Source organism: Symphalangus syndactylus, chromosome 2, assembly GCF_028878055.3.
Source record: "Symphalangus syndactylus isolate Jambi chromosome 2, NHGRI_mSymSyn1-v2.1_pri, whole genome shotgun sequence".
NCBI lineage: Eukaryota > Metazoa > Chordata > Mammalia > Primates > Hylobatidae > Symphalangus > Symphalangus syndactylus.
Window position 1 is genome coordinate 42600873 of NC_072424.2, and position 15466 is coordinate 42616338.

At 39.3% G+C, this 15466-nt stretch overlaps 1 protein-coding gene across 3 annotated transcripts in view; it reads right to left on the reverse strand.

The window, feature by feature from the left end:
• Positions 1 to 6881: 6881 nt before the first annotated feature.
• Positions 6882 to 15466, reverse strand: part of LOC129468540 (protein CC2D2B) — a 30498-nt gene continuing 21913 nt past the window's right edge. For 2 of the 3 annotated variants that reach the window (XM_055254272.2, XM_055254239.2), the window contains 2 exons: positions 13486 to 13663; positions 6882 to 9127 (listed from right to left, as the gene is read on the reverse strand). In XM_055254272.2, the coding sequence (XP_055110247.1) occupies positions 8939 to 9127; positions 13486 to 13663 (367 nt within the window). In that variant the 3' untranslated portion in view covers positions 6882 to 8938. The remainder of the gene's footprint in view (positions 9128 to 13485; positions 13664 to 15466) is intronic. The other variant, XM_055254327.2, reaches the window with a different exon arrangement.

Below are 15466 nucleotides of genomic sequence, written 5' to 3' on the forward strand. Positions count from 1 at the left end.
AGCCCTGGGCTCTGGTTCTCGGTTCTTGATTTGTTGCTATTTGTAGTATTCAACTCATTGCAACTACTATTCATACCTACCATCTCTCAGTTGGATTTGTACAGTAGTCTCTTAACTGGTCTTATTGCAACTACTCCTGTCCTTCTTGAAAATATTCATCACCTAGTAGTTGGAGTGGTCATAAAAAGGTAAATCACATCTGAGCTTGATAGTCAAGAGTTCCTAGATCACATTTCCAAACTGTTTTAGCATGTTGAACAATGTTAAGGATAGTTTTTAAGTCTACTTTATAAAAAATTCATTCCAGGTATTTGTAATCACAGATATTTGTAATCTGTAATTTATGAAATATATTCCAAATTTTAAAATGCTATATAAGATTCTATTTCTGGATAAGATAAATGTGATAGTTAATTTTATGTGTCAACTTCATTGGGCCAAGATTGGGTGCCAGATATTTGGTCAAATATTATTCTGGGTGTGTCTGTGAAAGTGTTTTTGGATGTGATTAACATTTGAATTATAGAGTAAGTAAAGTGGATTGCCCTCCCTAATGTGAGTGGTCCTCATCCAATCAGCTTAAGGCCTGAATAGAATAAACAGATTGACCCTTTGTTGAGGAAGAGAGAATTCCTGCTGCCCAACTTATTTGAGCTGGGACATAGGTCTTTCCTGGCCTTCAGACTCAAACTGAAAACATCAGCTCTTCTTGCATCTTGAGCCTGCCGGTTTTCAGACTGGAACTACCTATCAACTCTCCTGGTCTCCAGCTCCTGACAGCAGATCTTGGGACTCCTCAGCCTTTATGATCATGTAAGATATAGATATATAACTATAGATATAGATATAATTCCTTAGTTTATATATCTGTATCTCTGTGTATATGCATATACACATATACACACATATATATGCAGATAGATAGGTAAATACACACATATGCACATGCACATTCTGTTGGTTCTGTTTCTCTGGAGAACCCTAACACAATAGATTAAACCAGCTTCACCCTGTCTCTCCCACTGAATGTAACTATAAAATCTGGACAGACTGCATAAGCAGCTATTGGAAGACAATGTAAAGTAAATAGTAGCAGGCAACTGGAGAGGAAGACCTTAATTTGAAATATCACCAAACTGGTGGTGAGTTACCCCTTCTTCCTCCAGGATCCCCCAGCCTGGATTCAGGAAGCCTGAAATCTAGAAATGGGCACCAGGGCACAGAAAGGGAGAGCCCTAGGAGAATCCCTTTGTTATAAGGAACAGCAAAGGAGTCTCCTAATGATCAGAGTGAGGCAATTCCCATTTATTTATTTTTTTCTTTCTTTCTTTTCTCTCTCTCCTGCTGTAGCCCCCAGGCATTCTTCAGCAGATTGGTGGTAGCCACAACAGTGGTAACGGGCCAACAAGTGCTGAAAACTTAGGAAAGGAAAGCCTCTTATCTGATCAGAACAGCTGTGGTTGTTTGTTTTCCTTTGTCTTCCCACTGCCTTACTCTGGATGGAGGTACAATAATGGGAAGTGTGGGCAAAGAGGTGTAACTAAATACCACAGCTTTATGGCTGAAGAACTGAAAAAGGGAGGCCAGGGAACTGAAAAGTACTGGGGAGACTGTGGAGAGGGAGAAGCAGCTTTGGAAAATGATCCCACAAAGTGCTTATGAACAACTGGGCTTACCTCTGAGTTGTGCATACATAGATCCACTCTGAAAAGACTAAAAACTCAGAACTGCCCAGAGCACTGGCTGGCCACTAAGCAGCACACATACGTGACAGATCTGAGTAGCACAGAAAGACTTTGAAAATGGACCTGACGTCGAAACCACAACCCACAAAAGGCTAGCCAGAACTTGCAGCCTGAACTCAACCAGGTTGATTCCTGGCTACAACAAAAAACATCAACATTCTCCAAAAGATTTAAGTAAGACATAGATCTCCTAACATACGGCATATTCAAATTACCCTGGATACAACCCAAATTACTCAGCCTATGAAGAACAAAAACAAATCTCAATTCTCATGGGAAAGACAACAGACACTAACACTAAGATGACAGAGAATTATTTGACAAGACTTTAAAATAGCTATTATAGTAATGCTCCAAGAAGAGAAAACTTTCTTGAAATGAATGGAAAGATACGAAGTTTCAGCAAATAAACAGAATACATAAAGAAGAATTAGATGGAAAATTTATAACTAAAAAGATAGAAAAAAACAAAACTTAAAAACACTCATTGGATGGGCTCATTAGGAGAATGGAGATGTCAGAGTAGTCAGTGAACTTCAAGGTAGATCAATAGAAATAGTACAATCTGAAAAAAAGATGGAAACAAATGAACAGAGACTTGGAGACCTGTGGGATAATACCCAGTGGTCTAATGCTTATGTCATTGGAGTCTCTGAAGGAAAGGAGAAAGAATATGGTACAGAAATATTTGGTAGAATAATGGCTGAAAATTCCTCTAATTTGAGAAAAGACAAAAACGTACAGATTCAGAAACTCAGGTGATGCTAACAAGGATAAACCCAAAGAAATCTGTACCCACACACATAATAAAACTGCTAAAAACTAGGCCAGGCACAGTCGCTCACACCTGTAATCCCAGCACTTTGGGAGGCCAAGGCGAGTGGATCATTTGAGGCCAGGAGTTTGAGACCAGCCTGGACAACATGGTGAAACCCTATCTCTACTAAAAATACAAAAATTAGCTGGGCGTGGTGAGGTGCACCTGTTATCCCAGCTACTTGGGAGGCTGAGGCAGGAGAACTGCTGGAACATAGGAGGTGGAGGTTGCAGTGAGCCAAGATTAAGCCATTGTACTCCATCCTGGGTGACAGAGCAAGACTCTGTCTCAAAAACAAAAACACACACACAAAACCCTGCTAAAAACTACAGAAAAAGAAAAATTGAAAACAAACAGAAACAAAACATTATTTATAGGGGAATAATGAAATATTCAACGCATGGTGGGTCTCTCACCAGAAACCAAGAAGACCAGAGAGAAGTAGAACAAAATTTTTTAAATGCTGAGGTGCCACAAAAAAGAATGAAATCATGTCCTCTGCAGCAACATGGTTGTAGCTGGAGACCATTATCCTAAGTGAATTAATGCAGGAACAGAAAGTCAAATATCACATTCTCACAAGTAGGAGCAAAACATTGGGTACTCATGGACATAAAGATGGCAACAATTGACACTGGGTACTACTAGAGCAGGGAGGGAGAGAATGGGGGAAGGATTGAAAAACTAACTGTTGGTTACTATCCTCACTACCTGAGTGATGGGCTCATTCATATCTCAAACCTCAGCATCATTCAATATATCCATGTAACAAACCTACACATATGCCCCCTTAATCTAAAATAAAGGTTGAAATTTTTTTTTAAGCCCTGAGAGAAAAGAACTGTCAGGCCCGGAATTCTATATGCTGCAAAAATATCATTCAGAAATGAAATTAAAGACATTTGCAGATGAAAGAAAACAAAGATTTGTTGTCAGTAAATCTGCTCTAAAAGAATTGCTAAAGGACATTTTTTAAACCGAAGGGAAATAATACCAGAAGGAAACTTAGCACATCAGGAATGAAGGAAGAACAACAGAGTGATAAATGTCTGGGTAAACATTCTTTTCCACTTGAGTTCTTTAAAATACATTTTATGGTTAAAAGCAAAAATGTGAACATTGTCTTCTAGTGTTTTCAGCATATACTTCAACAAATACAATATATTAGACAATTATACCATAAAGGCAGAAGAACAAAAGAATATGTGATAAGATTTCTACATTCCACTTAAAAGTGGTAAAAAGTAGATTCTGTGTAGGCTGTGAAAAGTTAAATGTGTATTAGGATAATCCCTAGAAAAACTTTAAAAAGTATATACAAAAACATATAGTCAAAAATATAATAGATACATTAAAATGAAATACTAAGAAATGTTCAAATAACCTGAGAAAGCAGGAAAGAGGAAACAGTAGAACTGAAACAGAGCAAATGAAAGCAAATAATGAAATGATAGACGTAAGTCCAAACATACCAATAATTACATTAAGTGTAAATTGTCTAAACACACCAATTAAAAGGATTATCAGAGTGAATAAAAAATACCATAGGCCAGGCGCAGTGGCTCACACCTGTAATCCCAGCACTTTGGGAGGCTGAGGTGGCCAGATCCTGAGGTCAGGAGATCAAGACCATCCTGGGCAACATGGTGAAACCCCATCTCTACTAAAAATACAAAAAATTAGCTGGGCATGGTGGTGCACACCTGTAATCCCAGGTACTCGGGAGGCTGAGGCAGGAGAATTGCTTGAACCCAGAAGTCAGAGGTTGCAGTGAGCCGAAATTGTACCACTGCACTCCAGCCTGGTGACAGAGTGAGACTTCATCTCAAAACAAACAAACAAAAATACCATAACTCAGGTATATGCTGTCTACAAGAAACTCATTTCAAATATAATTATATAGGTATGTTAAAAATAAAAAATGAAAATATGTATACCACATAAACCCTGATCAAAAGAAAGCTGGAGTAGCTACATTAACATCAGACAAAACAGACTTCAGAGCAAAGAAAATTACTAAGACTAAAGAGGGACATTGTGTAATGATTAAACAGTTAATTCATTAAGGAGACATAAATCCTAAATGTGTGTCCATCTAACAGTAGAACTTAAAATTCATTAAACAAAAACTAACAAAACTGAAAGAAGACATAAACTCCCTGGCCAACATGGTGAAACTTCATCTCTACTAAAAGTACAAAAATCAGCCAGGCATCCTGGCAGGTGCCTATAATCCCAGCTACTCAGGAGGCTGAGGCAGGAAAATCGCTTAAACCTGGGGGGTGGAGGTTGCAGTGAGTTGAGATTGTGCCACTGAACTCCAACCTGAGTGGCAGAGTGAGACTCCTTCTCAAAAAAAAAAAGAGAGAGAAACTTATAATTACAGTTGGCAACTTCAACACTCCTCTTTCAGTAATAGAACTCATAGACACAAAAGTAGCAAGGATATAGGAAAAATAAACAACCTGTCAACCAAATGGACCAAAAAAAATTCCCATCAGTAGGGGAATGGTTTGAATAAGCTATAATAACATTTACAACCAAGGTTTCTACATACTACACAACTCTAGGGGTCCTTGCACATAAACTTTTGAGTCATGTAGTGCATAACCTCCTTAGGTGTATGCAGTGGTGCTGCCCACACTGTAGAATGTTATGCATCCTTTAGGAAACATGAATAGTTCACCTGGAGGTGTTTTACTATTTTTGAAGGAAAAAAACAATATGCAGACAAACATACATCATGTCATCTCATTTTTCTAAGACAGTAACAGATGCATATATGTGCATATGTGTGTGTGTTGGCATATGAATATTTGAGAATGTTGGTGAAGTGAAAGGATACATGCAACATGTTTGGTAAGAAGGTAGAAGAAGTGAACAATGGGGGTGGGGAGAGGAGAGCAGTGGACAGAGACCCAAGCAAAAAAAAGAACCTGCATTTCAAAAAACACGATGACATTTATGCACTTATATAAAATAATGAGTATCTGTAAAAAATAGTTTTTAACGTAATTTCAAATATAAAAAAGAAAAATATTATTTTATTCAGTTGCTTAAAACTTTTCAATGATTTCCTGTTGCACTGTAAATAAGATCCAGACTCTTTACCAAGACCTACATGATCTGGTCCTATCTAACTCTCGAGACTTACGTGCTACTACTCTCCCCTCCCCAGGCAAGTCTCTTTTTGGACCGAAGGACTTCACAGTCGCAGTTCCCTCTACCTCACATGCTTTTTGCCACTGGTCTTTGCATGACTGGCTTCCTCTCATCTGTGGCAGACTCTGTGATTTGCCTACCCAACAGCCACCCTCTCCTCCTTCCTTACCAATAGGATACTGACTTTAGTTGGGAGAGCAATATGTCCATTTAGAATTCTTGATCTCCCAGGCTCCCTTATGGCTAGGAGTGATACAGTTCTGGCCAAAGGGATATAAGTAGAAGTTACTGGCATGGCTTCTTGGCAAGCTTTCTTAAAAGAATGGAACCAGTTGGCATCCTCTGTCTTCCTCTTCCTTTTCTGCATTTTTAAGCCATGAAAATGGTGGTGAAGCTAGAACTGAGGTTCTCAAAGTGTGGTCCCCAGATCAGCTGTCTCAGCATCACCAGGGAACTTACACGTGCAAATTATCAGGCATCACCCTAGACCCACTGAATCAGAAACCCTAGGGGTGGGGCCCAGCAATCTGTGTTTCAACAAGCCCTTCAGGTGATTTTTATACCTGCTGAAATTTGAAAGCCACTGGGCTAGAAAATAGAAGTCTCTTTAGAGATGGCAAAGAAATTGGATGAAGTTAGTAGGCCTCTTGCACCAAACTTGGACTGCCTCCTCTGAACTTGCAGATATGTGAAAAATAATCCCTATTTGGTTAAGCTACTGTGGTTAGGTTTCTGTTACATGCAACTGAATGCAATTCTAATGTTAAATAATTTTTAAAATATCAGCTTAAATGTTATCTCCTTAGGCCTTCCCTGACTGCTCTGCTTATACCCTTCATCTCCACCAAAGTCCTTCTCTATCATCCCATCCTATTTTTTCCTTTAGAGCACTCATCAAACCCTGAAATCTTCTCACTTACTTGCTGTGGTTTGTTTCACCTTTAAAAATGTAAGCCTCACACCGGTAGAGTCTTTGTCTTTTCACCACTGTGCTCCAGCACATTATTAAATAGATAATACACAGTATCTGGCATGTAATGGATGCCCTGTAATTATTTATGGAATGATATAAAGAACTTTGCAATTATACATTCCAGTTAAAATCATGTATTTTTCAAACATTTTCATAAAAAAAAGATTCATTACAGATAATTTCATGATTTTCAGGAAAAAATTTAATTGAAAAAGTAACACTCATGTAAAAAGGATACAATATAGAAAGGTCCTCCATACTTTCCTATGAACACTTACTACCTTACTCTTAAGCAGCCTATCAATTCTAAAAACCCTGAACAACTAATAAAATAGCTATGTAAATATTCAAAGCTGTACAGAAATGAGTTGCATGAATTCAGTCTGTCTTTGGCATCCTCATCTTTCCATCAGCATCATTTTGTGCTAAATCAATCAAAGTGGAGGACTTGTTTAATAATAAAATTTCACATTAAATTTAAACCAAAACATTCAAATAAAATTAAAAATTCTGATCAGTTTTCTTATGCATGCCACAAGACACATACAGTTAGGTTTTAACCTGGGAGAAAAAAACATTCCTTCACTCTTGTCCCTACTTTGCCTCTTCTGGTAATCTCAAGCTTGGTCCAAGACTAACCACCACAAATAAGTGAGGCCTTTTCTGGCACCAGCCCATGCACATTTAGGAAACAGATACAGATTGGGTATTCCCTGCAGACACATTTGGGGTCTCTGCTCTCTGCTTGTGGGAGTGAACCAAGAAACCTCAGTGGTTCTGCAATGGGAGAGATGAATGTTCTCTTATCTTTACCTCATACAAAACTGCTCTGGTCAACCTTTGGAAATCCATATTCCTTGATTATTTCTTTTTCATAAGTTATTTTGTCATATGTAAGTAAATTATATAAACACATTTCTTTTAATGAAGGACAAAACAATCAACTAGAAGAAAGTATAGTGCTTCCTACTTAGACCCCTGTCCAGTCTTTCTTGAGGGGCTCTTAGGATCTAGATAAACCACTACTAAGAAAGAAAGGCAGCAAAAAGTGCCAGAGGCAGAGCTGAGGGCTGCTCACTAAGGAAAAAAGGAGTCCTGAGATTTGTCAAGACCATTTCCTCCCTCATAGAATTGGGAGAAATTAGATTAGAGTTTCCTGGGAGTGCCTTCCAAATACTTGGAGCTGTAAGAATTTCATGTCAGTAGCATCCCAAGTGCAAACTTTTGAGAAGCTTCCAGAAGCCAACATCAGCCCAACATGGTAGATTTTCTTTTTTTTTTTCTTTACCAGTGAAATAACACTTTATCCACGAGAGGCAATGACCTTAGTTTTCCACTTGAGCAGCTTCCATCTGGAATTGTATCAGACCCAGTATCAAATGTATCAGCCTTAGTTTAGTAGTGACAACATTCTATAAGGCTGGGCTCTCCCTCATAACAGTGCATCAGAATTATCTGGGGAGCTTGTTGAAAATAATGCAGAGTCTGTAGCTTCACTCCCAGAGGTGCTGATTCAGTCGGTCTTGAGGAGGATCTAGTAATCTGCATTTTCAACAAGGTTCTCCAGATGATTCAAATGGAGGTGGTGTGAATTCTACAATTTGAGAAACATTGGTCTTAGGAGAAGAGGCCAAAATTGCTTCTTTCCCAGAATAAGACCTACTGCAGACAGTGACCCAAGAAAGCCAGACTATCTTTTTTTTTTTTTTTTTTTGAGACGAAGTCTTGCTGTGTCACCCAGGCTGGAGTGCAGTGGCGCGATCTCGGCTCACTGCAAGCTCCGCCTCCCGGGTTCAGGCCATTCTCCTGCCTCAGCCTCCCGAGTAGCTGGGACTACAGGCGCCCGCCAACACGCCCGGCTAATTTTTTGTATTTTTAGTAGAGACAGGGTTTCACCGTGTTAGCCAGGATGGTCTCGATCTCCTGACCTCGTGATCCGCCCGCCTCGGCCTCCCAAAGTGCTGGGATTACAGGCTTGAGCCACCGCGCCCGGCCTGAAAGCCAGACTATCTAAAGGTCCTCCCTGGAGAGGTCTCTGGTAAGAAGCTCATCTAGACTCCTCCTCAAAGACTCGCTCAGAGGTGTGAGTCTCCATAGTGCCCAGCTCTGTAAGTGAATCAAAAATTGGGCCCAGCACTTAGCTGGACTTGAGAATAAACAGCAAAATCTCAAGGTACCAGAAAAGTTTTTGTTGGTACTAGAGGACTATGGTACAATCTTTTACTTTGCTCTGCTTTCTTTTCATTGATGTTGAACTAAGGAAGCCAAATAGACCCACACAGATAGTATGTTGTTTGGGTATGGGTGAATGTATACAGCTAAAGCAAATTCTGTCTGGGGAAATTCAGCAGAGTGAATTCCAGTTTGATAGACAGCATCAATAATTGACTGTACATCAGTGTATGGCATCTGGATGGGAAATCCCGTGACCTGGATCAAAGACAGAACAGCACATAAACCCACATTACAACTGGGTAATCTGGAATTACTATACACAAAAAGATCACAAAAGCCTCAAAGAAATAGTACTCATAAAATACTATAATAGTTGTCTGTGGGTGCTAAATTATGTTCTAGGTACAGCTAAATGCTTCACATATTTAATCCTCAAACAACCCTATGAGGTAGGTATTATAATCCTTACTTTACAGATAGAGAGGAGCACAACCAGGTCTGAGTCCAAAGTCTGCACATGTAACATTCCACAAACTTTCTAGAGAGTAAACTGCTGGTGAGAAAATTACTTGATTTTACATATGGGGGATTTAAGTGAGAATTTCAGAACAATTTATTCAACATCGATTCAGTTTATGTTTACTAAACGACTACTACGTGATGGGATTAAAGGATTGTGGAACGTGGTCCCATGGAAAATTACTTATTTAATAATACATAGATGACAACCATTCTTTCACACTGTAATTGCTTAGCTCAGGAGGATTTTCCTGATCCTTAAATCTGTTCACATGCTCTTCCCATGTGGTTGTGTAGCACACTGTCCTTCCTTGAGGTTACTTAATAAAATATATTGCAATTACCTGTTTTCTGGTCTCTCTCTAACTAACCCATAATCTCTGCAGATGTACAAGACTGTGTCTGTCCTGTGTACTACTATAACTCCAGTGCCCAGCATAATGCCTGGCACATAGAAGAAAAAAATAGATAGCATTTACTAAATACTTACTAGGTGTTGGGTGCCATGGTAATTATTAACTCACATAATCCTCAAGACAATGATAAAATAGATAACTTCTTTTTTAAATTCCTGTTTTCTAATGGAGTACAGGGTATAGAGAGATTCGGTCACTTGCCCTAGGTCAAAGCTACTGAGTAGTTAAACTAGGATTTGAGCATGGTCTGCAGGGTTTAGTCCAGTTTTATTGTAGACTATGTATTACTAAATTGATTATTTTACATAGGTACTCCACATTTTAAACCTTGGCTTATATTTAACTATGCTTTATTATCTGTTTATCTCTTAATTCTACTAAAAACAAAGCAAAAACCTGCCTTACTTCTTTTACCATATGAGGAAACAGCAAGAAGGTGTATTATATATACAAGAGCCCCTTTTCTGCTAGCACTTTGATCTTGGAATTCCCAGCTTCCAGAACCATGAGAAATAAACTTCTACTGTTTATAAGCTTTAAAATAAAGCAAAGCAAAGCAAAAACAACTTCTTCCCTATTCATGAGTGAATAGTGCCTGTAGATCCCTCCCTCCCCACCTAAGTACTCAACTCCCATAGATTCCTTATTTCATCTCAGAGAGTTCCCTGGCAGACACCCTCTAGTCTATTGCATGGTAAGGGGAAGAAGTCTCACTCTTGGGAGGCTGAGGTTTTCAAAAACCCACTGGGCCAGTTTATAGGGAAGAAGAGGTGAAAGGATGCCCAGAGCTTGGGGTAGAGTAGAAGGAAAGGAGGACCCTAACAATATACTAGATGCCCACCATGTTTGTTTATGGACTTCCTGAGTTTGAGATATCTTTTTACCATCCAAAAAGATGTCAGTGGCCTGGTTAAATGCATAAATTTGGAAGTACGGTTGGTCCTTCATATCCATGGGTTTCACATTTGAGGATTCAACCAACCACAAATTGAAAATATCCAGAAAAAAAAAAAAAAGCAGGCTGGGCACAGTGGCTCATCCTGTAATCCCAGCACTTTGGGAGGCTAAGGCTGGAGGATCATTTAAGCCCAGCAGCTCAAGACCAGTCTGGGCAATATAGTGAAACCCCATCTTTACAAAAATATTTTAAAAATTACCCAGGCATGGTGGCAAGTACCTGTAGCCCCAGCTATTCAGAAGGCTGAAGCAGGAGGATTGCTTGAGCACAGGAGTTTGAGGCTATAGTGAACTATGATCACACCACTATACTCCAGCCTGGGTGACAGAGTGAGACCTCGTTGCAAAAAAACAAAACAACAATAAAAAATAATACAAATAGAAAACAATATAGTGTAACTATTTATAATTATTACTTATAATACCTAACTATTTTGTGAAGTTGTATGTAGATTATATGCAAAGACTATGGCATTTTATATAAGGGGCTTGAACATCTCTGGATTGTGGTATTTGTGGGGGTCCTGAGATAAATCTAATGATACCAAGGGACCACTGTAATTTGCATGTAGAAGATATTGAAGCTTGCTTGGAGTCCTCTTGCCCAGAACCAATAACAGGGAATTGATCTATTACTAGAGTTTTTTTGTTAGTTTTTTAGTTGCAGAATGGTTTCCTTTTGGACATCTCTTTGCAAAACCTGTAATTTATACATCATAAAACATATAACTTGTTCCAAGTTAATGCCATGCAATATGGTCCTAGTAATAATTCTTCAACACATTTGAAGTTTCTTGGTTTATAAGTAAATGCACTTTTAAAAATTTTTAATTTTTGTGGGCACATAGTACATATATAGATATATATATGGGGTACATGAGAAGATATTTTGATATGAGCATGCAATGATGCAATGCATAATAGTCACATCATGGAAAATGGGCTATCCATCCCCCCAAGCATTTATCCTTTGTGTTATAAACAATTCAATTATACTCTTTTAGTTATTTTAAATGTACAATTAAATTATGATTGACTATAGTTACCCTGTTGTGCTATCAAATACTAAGTCTTATTCATTCTTTCTATTTTTTGTATCCATTACCCATTCCCCACCTCCCTCTGAACTCCCACTCCCCTTCCCAGCCTCTTGTAAGCTTCTACTCTCTATCTCCATGAGTTCGATTGTTTTGATTTTTAGATCCCACAAATAAGTGAGAACATGTGATGTTTGTCCTTCTGTGCCTATCTAATTTCACTTAACATAATGACCTCCAGTTCCATCCATGTTGATGCAAATGACAGGATCTCATCCTTTCTATGGCTGAACAGTACTCCATTGTGTATATCCACCACATTTTCCTTATCCGTTCATCTACTGATGGACACTTAGGTTGCTTGCAAATCTTGGTTCTTGTGAACAGTGCTGCAACAAACATCGGAGTGCAGGCATGTCTTCGACATACTGATGTCCTTTCTTTTGGGTATATACCCAGCAGTGGGATTGCTGGGTCCTATGGTAGCTCTATTTTTAGTTTTTTGAGGAACCTCTAAACTATTCTCGATAGTGGTTGTACTAATTTACATTCCCACTAACAGTGTACAAAGGTTTCCTTTTCTCCACATCCTCTCCAGCATTTTTTATTGTCTTTTGAATAAAAGTCATTTTAATTGGGGTGAGATGATACCTCATTTAGTTTTGATTTGCATTTCTCTGATGATCAATGATGTTGAGCACCTTTTCATATACCTGTTTGTCAATTGTATGTCTTCTTTTGAAAAATGTCTATTCAAGTCTTTTGCCCATTTAAAAAATCAGATTATTATATTTTTTTCTTATAGTTGTTTGGGCCCCTTATATATTCTGGTTATTAATCCCTTGTCAGATTGGTAATTTCCGAATATTTTCTCTCAGTCTTTTCACTTTGTTGATTGCTTCCTTTGCTGTGCCGAAGGTTTTTAACTTGATGTGATCCCATTTGTCCATTTTTTCTTTGGTTGCCTGTGCTTGTGGGGTATTACTCAAGACATTTTTGCACAGACCAATGTCCTGGAGGCATTCCCCAATGTTTTCCTGTAGCAATTTCACAGTTTGGGGCCTTAAATTAACTCTTTAGTCCAGCTTGATTTGATTTTGCATAAGGTGAGATATGGGGGCCTAGTTTCATTCTTCTGCATATGAATATCCAGTTTTCCCAGCATCACTTATTGAAGAGACTGTAGTTTCCCCAATGTATGTTCTTGGTGCCTTTGCTGAAAATGAGTTCACTTAGGTGTGTGGATTTGTTTCTGGGTTCTCTATTCTGTTCCATTGGTCTACGTTTTAATGCCAGTACCATGCTCTTTTGGTTACTAAAGCTCTATAGTGTAATTTGAAGTCAGGTAATGTGATTCCTGCAGTTTTGTGTTTTTTTTGCTTAGGATAGCTTTGACTATTCTGGGTCTTTTGTTGTTCCACATAAATTTTAGGATTGTTTTTTCTATTTCTGTGGAGAATGTCATTAGTATTTTAATAGGGATTGCATTGAATCTGTAGATTGCTTTGGGTAGTATGGACATTTTAACAATATTGATTCTTCAGTAAGTGTATTTTAATGCTATAGCATCTATCTTTAAGGATCAAGATAAAAGGCATTTCAGAAATATTTAAGACTGCTATTATTTAGCAATTAACAACATACATAAAACAAATGTCATTAATGCATTAAATCATATACAAACCCAATAAAATTGTAGTATTCTTTCAAATTCATTATCTCCTTCAGATGAAACAAAGCTTCCTTTGCCAAGTTCCAGCTTAGGAAGGATTTGTCGCAAAATAAAAGTACATTGTCGATTCCAATGTGTTGGGTGTTTAGGTCGCCATTCCATCACTTTACTCTTCAGAGTCCTTTCGATCCTAAGGTAAGAATCCAAAAGTAATTTTATGACAAGTTATAACTCAGTAAATGTAATAAGAGTTTTGTGACTTTTTATTTTTTTGAGACAAAGTCTTGCTGTTGTCCCCCAGGCTGGAGTGCAATGGCGAGTTCTTGGCTCACTGAAACCTCCGCCTCCCGGGTTCAAGCAATTCTCCTGCCTCAGCCTCCCAAGTAGCTGGGATTACAGGCACCTGCCACCACACCTGGCTAATTTTTGTATTTTTAGTAGAGATGGGGTTTCACCATGTTGGCCAGGCTGGTCTCAAACTCCTGACCTCAGGTGATCTGCCCTCCTCGGCCTCCCAAAGTGCTGAGATTACAGGTGTAAGCCACCATGCCCAGCCTGTGACTTTTATTCAAGTATGAGAATGATACTTTTTCGACTTAGGAGGAAACCAGACCTCTATAGCTAGAGGTGTCTGCCACCACTCACATTAATGAAGTTGCGGAGAGGCAGGCTCTTACTTGGCTTGGGAAGACAAGAAGCCTCATGGGGATAGCCAGCAATTAATTCTCCAAGGCACATCTCTTTTCCAGTTACCCGTGTGTAGGCAGCTGCCTACTGGGTGTGATTTGACAACACCTACCATCCGATTACTGGGTTGACATTCCTACTCTTCAAGACCCTCCCTTGACTTGGACATTTTGTTTCCAAGAAACCGCCCTTATGAAAATATAGGCATCTAGTCTGGGATGATGTTAGCAGGGATGGGATTATTATATGAGTTAACTTAGCAAGCAGAGTTGGGAGGAAACAAGGCATTGGACAGGTAAGTTTGGTGATCAGCTTCCCCCTACTTGAATGTAAACTCCATAAGGGCAGGCATTTTTACCTATATATATCCAGCCCCTAGAACAGTGCCTGGGGATGAATATGCCAGGGAGGAGAGAGAGGGGACACAGTGTGGGTTGGTTGATGGGGCTCTCCTGAAAAGCCTCTCTGTGCAGGATGATTGTGTGGCATAGATTCTCTAACTGCAGTGTATGTTATAGAAGAAGGTGCTGGAGGTCTCTTCTTAGCTGAGTTTATAGTGCAACTAAGTAGTTTGGAGTTTGTAGAGGGTCTCAATAGTGGCTATGCATCAGAATCACCTGTAGCGCCTTATCAAAATGTTTCACCGCCAGACATTGATCCAGGGACGCTGACACCTGTATTTTTAAATAGTTCTATAAGCGATTCCAATGAAAACCAGTTGGGAACCATTTCCCTATTGCATTTCTTCCTTTTTTGTTAAGAACTGGGAAATGAGGAGTACGAATGACAGGTGGGGGACTGGGGGCAGATGTGTGCTAGTGAGAAAAGGAGTGGTAAAATTGCCTGGTCACGTTCTGTGTTGCTTGGTTGGTAGTGGCTTCCATGACAGCCTGCTATGTGAGTGTGAGCCACTGGAGGCAGTCAGATCTAGAAGCCTCTGACACACATGGCCTGGGAGCGAGTCCTGCTGCAAAGCCTGTGGCCCTTTGGGCTTGACTGACTGACTTCCTCAGGCACTTACGTGTAGGTGCTTGGGAGGCTGGGAGTGTCCAGCAGTGGCAGTACTGCCGTTTCTACCGCCTAACTGGGATGTTTTTACCAGATGTCAAGTCACGGGTCATTTACCTTCATGTCCTTTCAAGAAGTGTTGGCTACTGCATTATTATCACTATAGGCTCAACAGGCACCTATGTTGAGAACTTTCCAGTGGTGGCCCACAATGTTTCCAGAGTTAACTTAGTCTGTCCTATCAAAGAATTCCCTGGATGGCAGAGGGGCCACTTTTCCATGGATGTACGAAGAGCCA